Consider the following 16,072-nt stretch of genomic DNA (forward strand, 5'->3'; position numbering starts at 1 on the left):
CAAAATCCTATCATTTCATATCAACTTGTAACACAACTCAAGTTCTCAAAAACCATATCAAAACTTGTAACACAACTCAAGTCTCCACAAATCACATAAACTTGTAAAACAACTCAAGTTTCCCACCCATATCAGCTTGTAAAACAACTCAAGTTTCCAACCCATATCGGCTTGTAACACAACTCAGGCTTCACACATTGAACTTGAAACAGAACACGCAAAACAAATCATATTTTGATCCACACAACACATTGATATCTATACATAACTTGAAAAATCGCAAATCAAAACAAGTTATATCAACACTCATATTGGACAAAAGCATAAAATCATGACAGACAGACCAAATCAAATTTTCAACTCGGCTCATCTCGCAAAAATTTTTCAGATGCGCTAAAACAGATACCCAATGCGCTAAAAACCCCCACGTGCTAGGCTGCTTTTCCTACGCGCTAATCTACTTACCCTATGCGCTATACTGACTCTACGCACTAATATTTTCCCCCCACGCGCCACCTAACCTACCCTATGCGCTAGACTGACTCTACGCGCTAATCTACACCTTCTAGGTGCTACCTGTTTGGCCCTATGCACTAGGTTAACCCTACGCGCTAAACCCCCTTACCTAAGCGAACCCCTGCAACCCCTATGCACTTAGTCTACCCTACGTGCTAACCTGTTGACCCGACGGCTTCCATGAGCTATTCTACCTACATGCGCTAACTTATTTGTTTTATGCGCTATCCTATCTATTTCGGACGCGACCCCTAAAATTTAACTTGATGCGCTACATTAAACTTCGTATGCGCTAATCTATGCCCTAGATGCGCTAAACCGTTAAACCTGAACTTTGAAATTTAAAAAATTACTAAAAATGACAAAATGAAAAGTCAAAAAAAGGTCAAAAATGTTGACTTACTGGTGGTCCACGCGCTGCAGGTCTCTGGTACCTCCGAACACGCTCGAAACGGTGTCTATGATAAAGAATAGGCATTTTCTTTGCAGACCAAATTCTCTTTCTCCAAAGTCAATAAAGCACAAATGAATCTAATTCAAGCTTTTTCCCCTTTTATAGGAGGAAAATGAAATTAGGGTTAGCCAAATGGACCTGTAATATGGTCGCAGTCTCCCCTATACCATAACATTTGTAACTTATCGGGAGATGAATCAATTTGCACACATTTCACATGCATGAAATCATACACATCATACGCAACTCATCAAATTAAATCAAAAAAAATTCAAAATATTGCTTCATCTCCCGAGGGGGCATCACCATCAAATATCGAATCTGGGGCATCACACATCAAATCAAATCTGGGGCACGACTGGCAAATCAAAAGAGTGACACAAAAATTGCATTTGATCATAAATCATCATAAAGCATCATTTTCTTTGAAATAACATGTGCACACACATCACTTCAAAGAAGGGCAAAATGTAGACGTATAAAAATGACCATATTCCTAAATGAATATTTTATGTTCATTTCTCTATTTGATTAAATCCAATTTAATTAAATTATCCACATTCTTCTATTTAATTAAGTAAATTGCTCAATTAAATTCACTATACCCATTTAATGAATAAATCATTTTATTCAATTAAATCCCCCCTATCCACTTTTAATTAAATTCAAATTTAATTAAATAGTTATTCCAAATTGAATAAATCTAATTTATTTAATTTCCCCAAATTGCAACCAAATTGAATTAAATTACTTTATTTCAATTAAATCCTATTATCCCTCCATCCACTTGCAAAATCCCAAACCCCTTTCTAATCCCTTCTAGAATCTTCTAATCGCTTCTAATTAACCTAACCCCTCCTCTAAACTTTGTCACATCCCTAAGCAAAGGGAAGTCACTTCTCAAAACCTCAAAGTCTTTGATAACCATTAAAGGCTTCAAGTCTTCAACCACTAAATTGCTCAAAGTCTTTGATAACCATTGAAGGCTTCCAACCTTCAACCACTTAATCCCCAAAGTCTCCAATAACCATTAATGGTTAACTCAAACCCTCCTACATGGTTAAAACATTTGTTTTGACTCAACCTTCATCCAACCCAAGGGTCTCACCAGGCCTTTAATGCTTTGACCATGATTATCTCTTAAACATTTGCACAAAGGTTTATCCTTGGATTAACTCTTAATCCAGTGGGTAAACCTAACTTAAGCTTGACCCTTACCCTCTAGATAACCATGAGGTCTTCTCAGGCATTTAATGTCTCCAACCCCTTCTCTCAACCCAACCCTATGTTGACACTTGTCACCATTTCATTGGTGCCAATTACAAACATGGATCCCCAACTTTCAAACTCAACCCTTGATTAAACCATTCAATCTTGACCATCCATTGCCCTATTTTTGCTATAAATAGAGCTCTCATTCCTCCATTTTAAATCATCCTTCAAATTTGTAGCATCACACTTATGCTCAAATACATTCAAGCTTTCATATCATTTTATGCTCATCATTTTAGCCTCTTTGAAATCAGGAATTAGTTTAAGTATGCATGTTTAGAATAATTTCTTTATCATTCAGCTCAATTATAGACTAATATATCATGTTAGGATAGTATTCATACTAATCTTGTCATCTTATCATTTAGTTTATTGTATTTTTAAGATCATACATAGCTTAGCATACCTTTCATACTAAAACTATCAAAACATCCCTCGTTCTTGCATTTTCCATCCCTAAACCATTTTGCTCAGTAATCTGAGAGCAAAAACATTGGTTTGAGGGACATTGTGAGATAGAGAACCATGGGACCCACCTTGGGAAGCTGAGTAATACATTATTACTCCATAGCTTGCATCAAGAAGTCCTCTGTGTGTGTGTGGACAAGTCTTTAGTCATATTTTCACATATTAAGTTCTATCAGCCCACTTTTCCCGCATACAGGTCCGTGATATGGAGCAGCAGGTAATTTTGATTAGACAGCACCTTAGAGAGGCACAGGATAGGCAGAAGAAATATGCAGATGCAAAGAGGATAGACCGGAGTTACATGGTTGGGGACAGAGTTTTTCTGAGAGTGCGACCGCATAAGAGTTCGATCCGCTATGGAAAGGGTTCTAAGCTCTCACCTCGCTTTGTCGGACCTTTTGAGATCCTTGAGAGGATAGGACCAGTTGCTTATCGCCTAGCTTTGCCACCTAGCCTGTCACGCATCCACTATGTGTTTCATGTGTCAGTTTTGAGAAAGTATATCTATGATGAGTCTTATATTTTAGATTGGGATGCCTTGCAGTTGGAGTTGGACGGGCAGCTAGCTTTGGAGCCCATTCGCATTTTGGCTCGCCGGAAATTGGCCCTTTGAGGTCGAGAGCTGGACCAGGTTAGGGTCCAGTGGGATTGCTATGATGAGGTTACAGCTTCATGGGAGGATGCAGCACGTATGACATCACAATACCCTCATCTTTTTGATGAACTCCAGGAGGACGTTCATGCCTAGAGGGGGAGGGTGTAAGGCCCTACCCCGACCCATCCTATCTATTCAGTTATTTTCATATTGGAACTATTATGGATGCTAGTTTTGACACACTATGGATATAGAACTTTATATGGTCCCATGATTTTGGTAATATTGATATATATTGATGCTTCATTTCTATGCCTTGTGGTTATAGAATATTATATGATCCTAGATTAGGGTAACATTGTGACGATGTATGTTATTATCTAAATTTCAAGATTTGTTATAATGCTAGAAATATGTTTGCATATCTTGTAAATGGATCAAATTTTGAGGATTATGATGAATTGCTTTGATTTGTGACAAATCGTATTTTATAATGACAAGTCTGTGCAAAATGAATGTATTGTATTCTAATCATGTGTTTTATATTATATAAGGCTATTCGGAAGTACTAATGTTTAAATTGAGATGTGCAGGAAATTATCCATGTGACCATGGAAATATTATGGAGAATCAAGCTTAGGCCTATGTGTGTTCGTAAAACCAAGGGTTGTCTATTTGGAGAGGCAACACCCCGTATGTATTGTATTTTATTTGTAAATGTAAAATGTTGCATGAGTGTAAATTATATTTATTGAATTGTTTAAATCGTTTAAGGGACAATTGCCACGTGTGTATTATGATGTGGAATTATTTTGTAGTGTCACTTGACATCTATGTAGTATGTTGTGTTGGCAATTTGTCATGTCACCTTTTTTGGAGAGTTTTATTTTTTGTTAATTGTTATATCTCCTAATTATCCTTGAAGGAACCAAGAAATCTAGGTTAGTGAGCCACAAGTAGGGTCAACTCAGAGTTGACCCGTAGGTTAACTTTAGGTGGACTTTCTAAGGGTCAAATCAACTCCTAGAGTCAATTTTAGAGCATTTCTAATAGGCCTCATGGGGTACCTATGGGTGAAGGCCAAAATTAGCCATGTGTCCTTCCCTTAGGACTTGTTTAACCACCCAAAAAAGTGGTTTTCCCAAGATGGACGAATTCCATCTATAGGAGTGCCATCCTTGGTAGGATAACCTTCTTGATGGGAGTAATCCCTCTTCCCCATTCCATTTCCCTTCTCTAGGTACCTAGGTTAGGGAGTGTGTAAGACCTAGGGAAGACCAATCCAATGGGGGATCGCTCACTCTATCCAAGAGGTTGGAAGGAGTGAGAGAGGCCTTCTTAGGCTAGGAATGGAAGCTTAGTGAGCTAATCACCCACTCTCCATCCTTGGAGATTTTTGGAGAAATTTTTGGAGGAAAACCAATTTTAGGGATAGTAAATTGGGGCTAAGTATTTGCAGAAAAAAGATTGAGGATTGGGAAGCTCTTCATCAAGCTTTCCCCTAGATTTTCCTTAGTAGTTCAACGTTGGTGTTACTTTTTCCCTCTTATGTAAATGTAAAAATGTTCTAGAATGCTTGAATGGAAATTGTTGTATCCCTTTATTTGTGTTGTACTTGTAAAAATCTATGTGATTTCTTGCTTATTTCTGTTTTATGTATTGTTGTGTTTGGGGAGTGTTCAAGACCATCCTTTCCTTGGGAGGATAGATTGGTCTTGGGGGTGGAAGGAGCTTGACAGCCCTTAGGGGGAGAGGCTCTCATTATGAGAGTGATCTCAAGGGTCTGTCCATGAGACCCTTGCTGCTTTTCTTTTGTGTTATTTCACTTGGGGGTCATAAAGGGGAGCAAATATGGCATTTTTGCCTTTTTGGGGGGGGGTCATAATGGTGTAGGGATTAAGGATGATTTTTGGTTATGCTTTCATGGATGCCATGAGTTGGTTGTAAGTTCTATCTAGCAGAATTCTCCCCTAGGGTACTTGGTCCACTTCCACCCTAGTAAGACATCACATTTTGTGATGGAGTTTCAGCTTGGGAAGGGATGTGTCTATTGTGTTGATTTTCCCCTTTGCTTGTTGTGTTGCTTGGTTGTAACCCCATCTAGGTATTGATTCTCCAAGCTCGGGAGTGGCTTCTAGTAAGCCTAGGCTGGGAGGTGAGCACCCCATGGTCACAGCCCTAAAATTTTGTATGTAGGTTGCTGGGAAAAGAATCTAGGAGTTGCAGATTTTTATTCAGATACAGATTTTCTATTTAGATGCAGAAAAGCAAAAATGTAATTTTATGAATTGTTGCAAAAAAAAAATGTAAATAAAGAGCTTTAAGTTGTTTTCTTTTATTTCTGTATAAAGAAATGTATTCTTTTATTCAAGTCCTCATCATTAAGAATGAGAGACTAGTTGGGTTATTTCACCCATTTTAAATGTGGACCCTAGTATTCAAATATTCTATATGCAAAGTACATTTTATTTAAGTTCTGAACATCTATTATGTTGCTGTAAATTGTATCAAATTCTATCTCAAAAAAAAAAAAGGAATTCTGTTGCCACGTTTATTTCTGCAAATTTAAGTTAAGGAAGGAAATAAAAAAAAAGAATGCATTATGTTTGAGTATTTACTTGCAAAGTTTATTTACTGTTATTTTGTTACTTTTAACTTTGTTTAGGCATAGCTGAAAAAGAACTAGTATTTAAACGTTGTTGTAGAAAAGATGTTGCATAGCTATTTTTTTTTAAAAATAATAATAATAACTTCTGAATCCTGTATATTAAGATAAATCACACCTAGGAAATGAGATCTAAAATCAGTGAATGTGCTAGTATTTAACCCACTCCTGCAAGTTGTAGACACAGTGGAACGGTCGTGGCCACCACTGTGCTACACATAGTGAGCGGCACCTCGCCACTGTGTGTATACACAGTGGGCGGCGGTAATACCGTATGCCACTGTGTGTGCACACAGTGGGCGGCGCTGCCCGCCACTGTGTGTACGCACAGTGGCGTCCGGGGGATCCCGCGCCACCACCTCCACCCTTTCCCTCTCTGAACCCCTTCGCCATGTCCATGGCCGCCGTGGCCTAACCCAACCCCATACCTACACAGTCACACACGAAAACCACAAAAAGAAAAGAAAAACAAACCCTAACCCATTCGGGTAGGGTAAATAAAAACAATATTTTGGTGCAACAAACCCTAACCCATTTTGGGTTAGGGTATAATTTAAATTAAATAGAAAAGGAGAAATTAAAACAAAAGTGAGTAATAAATAGGAATGCAACCCTAACCCAATTAAATATGGGAAATTTGAATTGAGTTTTAATATTTTAACTAATATTTAGGGATATTTAAATAATTGAATTATTATATGCTTGTATTCCTTAGAGAATTAAAAATTTTAGTATAGTTATTTCAAAGGGGTTTAAAATGAAGATTTAATGTAGTTGGATACACTATACACTTAATCAAATTAATTTATTTAATTAGTCAATAGATTATCCTCGATTTAATTGTGGACGTTAGGTTATATTGTAAATGGGGAAAATTTAAAAGGGGAAATTGTAAATTAATTTTATGAATCATAAGCCTTTGAGACCGGCTTTGGCCAGATGAATTAAATCGCCAAAATAAAAAGGTTAGGGAAATATTAAAATTTATTAGGTTAAAACTGAATTTATTTGACTAATGACCTTGTGAAATTTGAGCCTATGACGGTTAGATTTAAATAATGAAATTTTCACGCAATCAATCAATTAATTTAAAAAAATTGAGAATTCCTTATCATTGTTAGGTCAGAAATGATTTCAAAGCGATTTAGGTATTTAAATAATCCACGACTTTATTTAATGGTAGCTTATTCTAAGAAAATTAATCTAACTAATTAAATTGCGACAACCCCCTTGACAATAGTTAATCTCCATTAATTAATGCCGCTTATATGATTTGGATAATTCAATCCAACTTTAGAGAACAACTCTCTACACATCTTAGTTAAGACAAAACTCTATTGATCTCTTTTAATGTAGACTATGTTATGAGTTATGTTGTTTAAAAAAAAAATTGTTGTTCCATTTTTGCCCAAAAGTTTGGGCATGACACTTATATCCTATGATCATGCTTGCAAATTTTATGTTTGAGGTTGTTATTGTGCTTATCCTCATTGATCTATTATCTGGTGTGGAACCAGTGAGTTTTTGAACCTCCGTGTTGGAAATTTTCTTACCAGGTTCTTGTCCAGTCCTAGGTAAGCCAGTGACAGCTTGAATAGCTTCCATTGTGATCATGTAGGGTCTGTCTAACCATATGATTTTTTTATGAACCTTGTTCAAGACGTATCTGATAACTTCATCCTTGAATTCTGATAAATACAGATTACCGATTAACCCTAGATCCTCAATTGCCTTAAATTATGGTTTGATCGTTCCAGTGTCTCCCAGTATCACTAATTGATACATGTTTTTTATGTCTTCAGTGCCCAGATTCTCAAGAGTGTAGTGGATGTATGCCCTCACATCTTCAACATACATTACTCCTTCAAGAACCCTAGAAAACGCTCCCACATAGTCTTCCTTCTTCGCAATTTCGGGAACCTCCTTAAAGACTGGCCTTAACCTATCCTTAACTTCGACAATTGTCGGATTTGCAATTAAAGTAGGAGCGGAAGATCCAGATGCCATGTCAGAAAATACTTGAGTGAATGTTGGTGAAAGAGTGCTTCAGATAATTGCTTGAAATCCTCTCTCAATGCTTGCTCGCTCTTAGTTCACCTTTACTTCACCTTGATTTCTTGAATGCTCAGTGAGTGAAAATGAATTCACTTAGCTAATAAAACCCTAAATTTTTGTCATTAATGCTTCACCAACAACCCTACAGATACTGGTTTCACAGTTAAGTGTCGGGGTAACCTTTATCAATGATAAACATAGTTCTCCATATCTCTTTCCAAATCTCCTTAGATCTCTTCCAAGGTAATATGCAAAATTTAGTAGTGACTTTGCCAACCCCTAAGGCTTATGCATCAGTTACCTGTGGAATTTTTTGTCGGTGGAGGAAAACTCTGTTCTACCAGTGGATTTGTCGATTTAGATCCATCTCCACTTTGTTCTTCAAATTTTCTAACCCATCTCTTGGTATGATCTTGTTGTATTTCATCTACCTTTTGCTTTCCTTTCTCATTGTCTTTATCATTATTAGCCGGTTGAGTCTTGCTTCTCCAAAACTTAGCAATATGTCCTATTTTGCTGCATGCATAATGTATACACATAAAAATTGGCTATGAGAAATTAAATAAATATTTTATATTTATTTAATAATTATTCTTCTATTAAATAGTTAATTTGAAAAGATTAATTCATTTAATTCATTTTCATGTCTTTCTATTAATTAATTCATCTATCCTATTCTTCTAATTAATTAAATATCTAATATTTAATTATTCTTTTAACCAATAGCTTTGCAAAAATGACTATGCCCACGAAAGGCAGAATCAAGTCTTCTCTCTGCGACCAACCCTTTCCTCTGCGAAGTGTTTATCATGGCTATGGAAACCATTTTGCAGTTCTGGCTAATGATGCTAGGGCAAATGAATTGAGTAGAGAAAAATCTCGGATCAAAAAGCAGGAAGCTTTCTTTGCTAAAACAAAATACCCACTGGTTGTTTCGGCTAGGGCTTCCCTTCCTTCGCTCCAAGGCAGGGATCAAAACTAGCAGCCGGTAAGGCACCGAAACAAGAAGGCAGAAAGACATTCAAATTGCTTTAAGTGACATCCCAACCTAGGGTGGAAGGAAGGTTCTATAAAACCTAACCGAACAAACAGTCCCACGGCTTCAGCCACCAAAATGTCTGCTGGCAAATCTTCCAAAGATAGCCCCAATGGGATAATCATTGACATTGACTCCCAAACAATGGATATGTATCGAATGCATTGCAAAGAAAGAATGTTTTTTGCATGATGGAAAGGTTGGGGGATTTCATCTGAACAAATTGCCAACTGGGTGGCATCTTCTCTCAATAATCAAGTAAAAATTGACATCCTCCCTGATCAGTTCTTAGCTATTGAATGCGGTAATCAAAATTTTTAAAATTTAGTACTAAATAAGGGTTTATCTGAGTTCATGGGCTTAGGGTTTGACTGTTGGGAGTGGCATACCCTCTTTCATCCTTCGCAATTAAATTCATGTATGGTTAATAGAGCTATATCACTCGAAAGAATCCCAATTGAATTAAGAAATAATGACTTTTTAAGAATTTTAGGGAATAAAATAGGCAAATTTGTAGAAGTTAAAAAATCAGCTTTAAGCTTCTTTAACAATCTTCTGATTGTCAACATGAATATAAACATTAAAACCGTCAAACCAGTAACACTAAGGTATGATAATCTGAGTTTATCTCTTGAATTACCCTTCTACAATGGTCCTTTCGAAATGGATAGACCAAGGAAGTTCCCCTCAAAAAATGCTTTCCCTAAACTAATCACTGAATCAAGAATAGCTCCAATTAGATTTGTTGAAGGAGGGGGTTTCACCATCACAGGCTTTAATAACTTCAGCACTAATCTTCCTTCTTTGATTCTATGTCATCAGAAATCCCTAATTAAGTCCCCATGTTCTCAGCCCCAACCACCTCCATCGTTTGTCCCTCCTATGGGTGACCCTTATAGTGGGATTGGTAATTTGGAAGAAGGGGATATTTGTGAGGGGCTCCCCCAGATTGAACAATTCAGCATGACAATTATGTCACCATTAGGCTCTCTTACCCCACAAGACAAAGAGAACTCCTTACAAACTTCCCCTCTGTGGGATCTTACTACCCTATCACCTTCAAAAGATAAGGGTAACTCTCCCCAAGATCTAGAAAATACTTCACGGCAATCCCATCAAATCTCCCCAGTTTCAAATCTGATAACCCCTTTAGGGAAAAAGGCTAGTCTTTCATCCCCAAAGGCTGACCCTGACACAACTATAGCTTCTGAGGCTGACCAAGTAGCCAAGGAAGTTGATATCATCGCCAATTTCATAGGGGAAGAAGTAGTAAATGACCTCATGGATCAATTGATTGATGAAATCTGTGATAATGAAGAATTGGAAAGACAAAGAGATCTCCTCGTTAATAATCTAGTAAATATTACTAGAGTTAACTTAGAAATAGAGGAACTCTTCATAGCATTAGAGAACGCGGAAAATCAGCATCCTAACACCTTGGGCATTCTCTGCTCTATCAAAAGCAAAGATTCTCCAGATTGTGCTAAATCTAGTAAAAGAAGGGGCAAGAGATCCTTAGCTGAATTGAGACTGAAGGATGGAGAAGCTAGGGGTCAATCCAAAATATCTACTCTTTTTAATGTAGGGGGGGGGGAAGTACCTCCCCACAGAGCCATGAAAATCATAACATGGAATGTTAGGGGATTGAATGCCCCTAACAAACAATGCATCTTAAAGCGTTACATCTCTGACTCTAAACCTGACTTAATATTAATTCAAGAAACAAAAATGAATGCATCCGAGATATCTATCTTTGGGCAAAAACTAGGGGTTAGACAACTTAATCATTCCCCAGCCTCTGGTGCTTCAGGGGGCTTAGCTATCATCTGGGATCCTATAACCCTTTCATTCACATCACTAGAGATCCAGCAGAACTGGATAGGAGGAGAGGTTGTTAACTACAAAAATAACCTCAGATTCAAACTAATTAATGTTTATGGCCCCATCCAGAACAATGAAAAGGTGAAAGTATGGAAGGATATTGAGATCTTTCTTAAAAGATTCCTGAACGACCTTAGTATCATTGGGGGAGATTTCAATGCCATCACTAAAGCCTCAAATAAAAGAGGAGGAAGCAGCAAGCTTCCTCCTTCAACTATAGACTTCAATCTCTGGATCAATAGGAATTCCCTGCTGGAAATCAAGATGGCAGAGAATGCTTTCACTTGGAACAATAGAAGATCTGGTTTTTGTAATATAGTAGAGAAACTTGATAGGTTCTTTATCTATGATGGGCTCTTAGAACTGAATTACTCCTTGAAGGCAAAGCCTCTTCCTTTATCAAGATCGGACCATTTCCCACTCCAATTAAACTTATTATTAGACTATACTCCAAAAAAATGTCCCTTCAAATTTGAGAATATGTGGTTTAGAGATGATAACTTTCTAAGCTTACTTGAAAAATGGTGGAGTAGCTCCACTTTCTCAGGTTCAAAGATGTTTATTGTTGCAAGTAAGCTAAAACTTATAAAAAGGAAGCTCTTAGAATGGAATAGGACCAAATTTGCTAACATCTTTGACAAAAAAACATCAATTGAGAATGATCTCAATAGGGTTAATATTGAGGTCCTAGAGAGAGGGATGGATGAGAATCTTTTCCTTAAGGAGAAGGCCCTTCTCTCAAAATATGGAAAGATACTATCCTGCGAAGAGATTTTTTGGAAACAAAAATCCAGAGAGACTTGGCTGAAGGAAGGGACTAAAATACTAAGTTCTTCCACAATAGCACCAAGCAAAGGAGAGGGGTCAATCGAATTTCTCAAATTATGAACAACAATGGTTCCATCCTATCTGAACCAGATATGATAGCGTCTGAAGCAGCTAAGTTCTATGAGAATATCCTAAACAATCTTGAAGGCTCTGACCTTAAGGGCCAACTTGACTTCATTAAGAATATCCCGAAACTCATTACCAATAACCACAACCAAATCCTTTTAAAGAAATTCTCTATGGAGGAGGTTAAATCTGCCCTCTTCAAGATGAATCCAGACAAAGCTCTGGGTCCCGATGGCTTCCTCACTAGTTTTTTTCAAAAATGTTGGGATTTTATGGGAACAGAAATCACGAAGGCCTTGGAAGGGGTAAGGAACTCAGGAAAGATTCTTAAAGAATTCAACAACACCTTCCTCGCCCTCATTCCAAAAAAAGAAAACCTGGAGAGCTTCAATGATTTTAGACCAATTGCTCTCTGCAACACTTTGTACAAACTTTTAACTAAAACCTTAGTAGCTAGACTCCAAAATCTCCTTCCCTTAATTATCAATGAGGAACAAACTGGCTTCGTTATGGAAATATCAATCTATGATGGGGTGATTATCACCCAGGAAGCCTTGCATTCAGTTCAGCTTAACAAATCACCAAGCATGTTAATCAAATTGGACATTAGTAAAGCTTATGACAAAGTTGTCTGGCGCTTCCTCTGCAAATGCATGGAAGCCTTTGGCTTTTCGAAAACCTAGATCAACCTTATCTACAAATGCATATCCACCCCTAGATTCTCGATTCTAGTTAATGGCTCCCTAGTAGGCTTCTTTAGTAGCTCGAGAGGGCTTAGGCAGGGGGACCCTATATCTCCCTTTCTTTTTATCATTATGGATGAAGCCCTGGGAAGAGCTATTACGATGGCGAAAAAGAAAGGGAAGATTCAAGGTATTCCCATCACTAGTGGCCTCCCCTCCTTTACCCACCAGCAATTTGTGGATGAAACAATGCTCTTTGGACAAGGTGACATAGGGGAGGCCCGCGCTTTTAAAAATATTCTCAATTCCTACATGAGAGCCTCAGGTCAAGAGGTTAATCTAGCTAAATCTTCTATCTTTATGTTCAACATAGATCCCCTTATAGAAAAAGACATTTGCAGAGTCCTGGAAATTAGTATAGGATCCCTTCCTTGCAAATATTTAGGCATTCCCCTTGACAGAGATAGGAGACCCTCTAATTTATGGAATAACTTAGTGGATAAGATCAAATCTAGAATCAACACTTGGAAAGGGAAATGACTATCTTTGGCTTGCAGAGAAACTCTGGTTAAATCAATCTTATCAGCTATGCCCATTTTCCAGCTTTCCCTTCAGTGGCTATCCTCTTCAAAACTTGCTGAAATCACTAAGCATCTTAGAACTTTCTTCTAGCAGGGAACTGATAACAACCACAAAATCTCACTTATCTCCTGGGACAAGATATGCCCACCCAAAGAGGACGGGGGTATGGGCATCAAAAACCTTCGAGCCCAAGGAAGAGCATTGGGGGAAAAGTTGGTATGGAGATTATTCAGACACCCACATCTTAAATGGGCAAGATTACTTAACCTCAAGTACCTTAATGGAGATGACCCATCCCAAATATTCAGGGAGACCAACCCTCCCAGAGGCTCCTGGCTTTGGAATTTTATGCTTGAATGTATGAAGATCATCACAGATAGGCTTACCTAGAACCTAGGCTTAGGGGACAAAGCTCTCTTTTGGTCAGATTCATGGGAAGGCTATAAAGCCATTGAAAACATCCATGACTTTGGGACTACCCGAGTCCTTCTTGAAGCAAAAAGAGGTCCCCTATTAAATAGTTACCTATCCCCTTCAAAGGAGGGGTCTGGCTGGCAATGGATCGAAAGGGATGATGAAGTCATCCCGATAGGGGACAAGCACAAACTCTTGCCCATTCTCAATTCTAGGAACTTTGTCCTAACTCATGATAAGGACAAGCTTGTATGGGAAGGCTCCTTAAAAGGAGAATACAATGCCAAATATGGGTACTCTCACATATCCAAAGCAGTTTTAAGGCCTAAGGTAGAACTTCCACTAAATCTTTGCTGGGATAGGAACTGTTTGCCCAAGACAGGCATTTTCTCCTGGCTTGCAATCCAAAGCAAACTCCTCACTGCAGACAAATTTAGGCGTATGGGCTATGAGGGTCCCAATAGATGTCCCCTATACGAAGCAGAGGAAGAGGACACTAATCATATTCTCCTTAACTGTCCCTATGCTCATCAATGCTGGATATGGTTTACCAATAAGATTTGAATGGTCTCCAGCCTTTCCCAACACCATCTTAGGGATGCTTACGGCTTGGCCTCTTCTTAAGAGGGGCTGTCTCTTCGAAGGATTGTGGAGAGCTCTCCCATCATCCATAATGTGGGAACTATGGAAAGAAAGAAATAGGTGCATCTTTAAGAATGAAAAACTAGATGTCCTAAGAATCATAAATAAAATAGAGTCAATTGTCACAAAGCTTGTAAATAACAAACTCTCCTCAGGTTCACTTAAAAATGCTTCCATTTCTTACTGGGATGAAAAGATTAAAAAATGTTGGAAAGGCTTGTCCTTTCCCCCCTTTGTAGGTGTAGGCCCTATGGCCAGCCTTCAATCTAGAGCATCATGCAGATGGCACCCCCCTGGTGAAGGGTGGCTGAAGTTAAACTTTGATGGGGCTTCCCGAGGCAACCCAGGGCAAGTAGGGATAGGATGCGTTGTGCACAATTGGGAAGGCAAGGAAGTAGCATCCCTTGCTTCTCCAGCTGGCATTATTACAAACAATTGGGCAGAACTGTTGGCCTTGGTGGAAGGTTTGCTTTTATGCAGGAAACTTGAAGTGAAGTGCTTAGATATTAAGGGTGATTCGACTATAATTGTCAATGCTCTTAGAATAGGTAGCATCCCAAATTGGAAACTTAATTCCTTGTTATCAAAGGCTCTAGATCTATGCAAAGGGTTTGATAGGTTTATAGTTAATCACATCTATAGGGAGGGCAATAAAAGGGCAGATGAGCTTGCTAACCTAGGGGTTGATGGCATCAAACTCCTGTCCTTGCCTACCTAAGATAAGTTCTGCCTTTTCTATCTTCACTCCTTGATCTATAATCTATTGTCAATCTTCTCCTAGAACCGATGTGTTTAGAAAATCATCAATCTTACAGATATATCTTAGCATCCATAGTTAGTTCTCACCTCTATATTTAGATCCAGGAATAGATTTTGGGCGTCCTCAGCTTCCTCCAAAATACATTTGTTGGATATGTGAATATACTAAGCATATATACACAAGTCTGGTTATATATGCATGTGGGTATATATACATAAATACAATTTCAAACATACATTATCAATACAAATAGATAGATATATAAACACATATATGTATGGATGTAAGGATGTATGTAGGTATATATGTATGTATATATAGACATCCACACATATATTTTCCAAATGTGATATGTATACTCACATATATCCACATATCTGTAAGAAAGTTATATCTATAGATACAAATCCTCATATATATATAAATACATTTCATGTAGAAGTTTTATATATATAATCATATTTATTAAGATCTATAGATTTAAACCATATATTTCTAACTTATTTATGCCTTAGATAGGCTCTGAACCCTTGCAAGTCCACCTTCAGAATCTCTAGAGCCACTGTTTAAATATATATATACATTTCATGTAGAAGTTTTTTATATATAATCATATTTATCAAGATCTATATACTTTTAACCAGATATCTCAAACTTATTTAAGCCTTGGAAAGGTTTTGAGCCCTTGCAAGTCTACCTTTAGAATCTTCAAAGCCATTGGTTAAATATTCACTTTTTTAATTAATCTTTGAAGATTCTCCCCTTCAAACCATTTTAGACAGGCTCTAAATAAAGGGACACCTTGTGATTTAAGTTGTATCTTTCTTCCTTCTTCTCGGGTAATACTTAAAGTTAATCGCGAGGTCATAGGCTTTGGGATTAGAAGAAGACTAATCCATACATTAAACAAGTTTAGGATTATAAACATGATTTCATATCTCAGCTAAAGTATATGAAGCATGGATATAGAGCGAACTCTATTAATGTATAGATAGCCTTCCGCTAAAACCTAAGCTTTTCAAGGTATCCATAGCTTTATTCTCCATTTAGATGGAGGACTCTAGGAGCCGTATGAATCATTATTGATAATACCATACGTCAGCTCCTTTCTTGATCAAAGCCTGTTTTGACGGCTAACAGTGAAAGATGAGTAAT

At 37.7% G+C, this 16,072-nt stretch overlaps 1 protein-coding gene across 1 annotated transcript; it reads left to right on the forward strand.

Annotated features, from left to right (window-relative positions):
* The first annotated feature begins 14,407 nt into the window (after nucleotides 1-14,407).
* On the forward strand, nucleotides 14,408-14,875 carry LOC131065203 (uncharacterized). The gene has a single exon (XM_057999657.2). It carries the CDS (start codon nucleotides 14,408-14,410, stop codon nucleotides 14,873-14,875), a length of 468 nt encoding a protein of 155 aa, XP_057855640.1.
* The last annotated feature ends 1,197 nt before the right edge of the window (nucleotides 14,876-16,072 follow it).

The sequence above is a fragment of the Cryptomeria japonica genome, chromosome 2 (genome assembly GCF_030272615.1).
Source record: "Cryptomeria japonica chromosome 2, Sugi_1.0, whole genome shotgun sequence".
Classification (NCBI taxonomy): domain Eukaryota; kingdom Viridiplantae; phylum Streptophyta; class Pinopsida; order Cupressales; family Cupressaceae; genus Cryptomeria; species Cryptomeria japonica.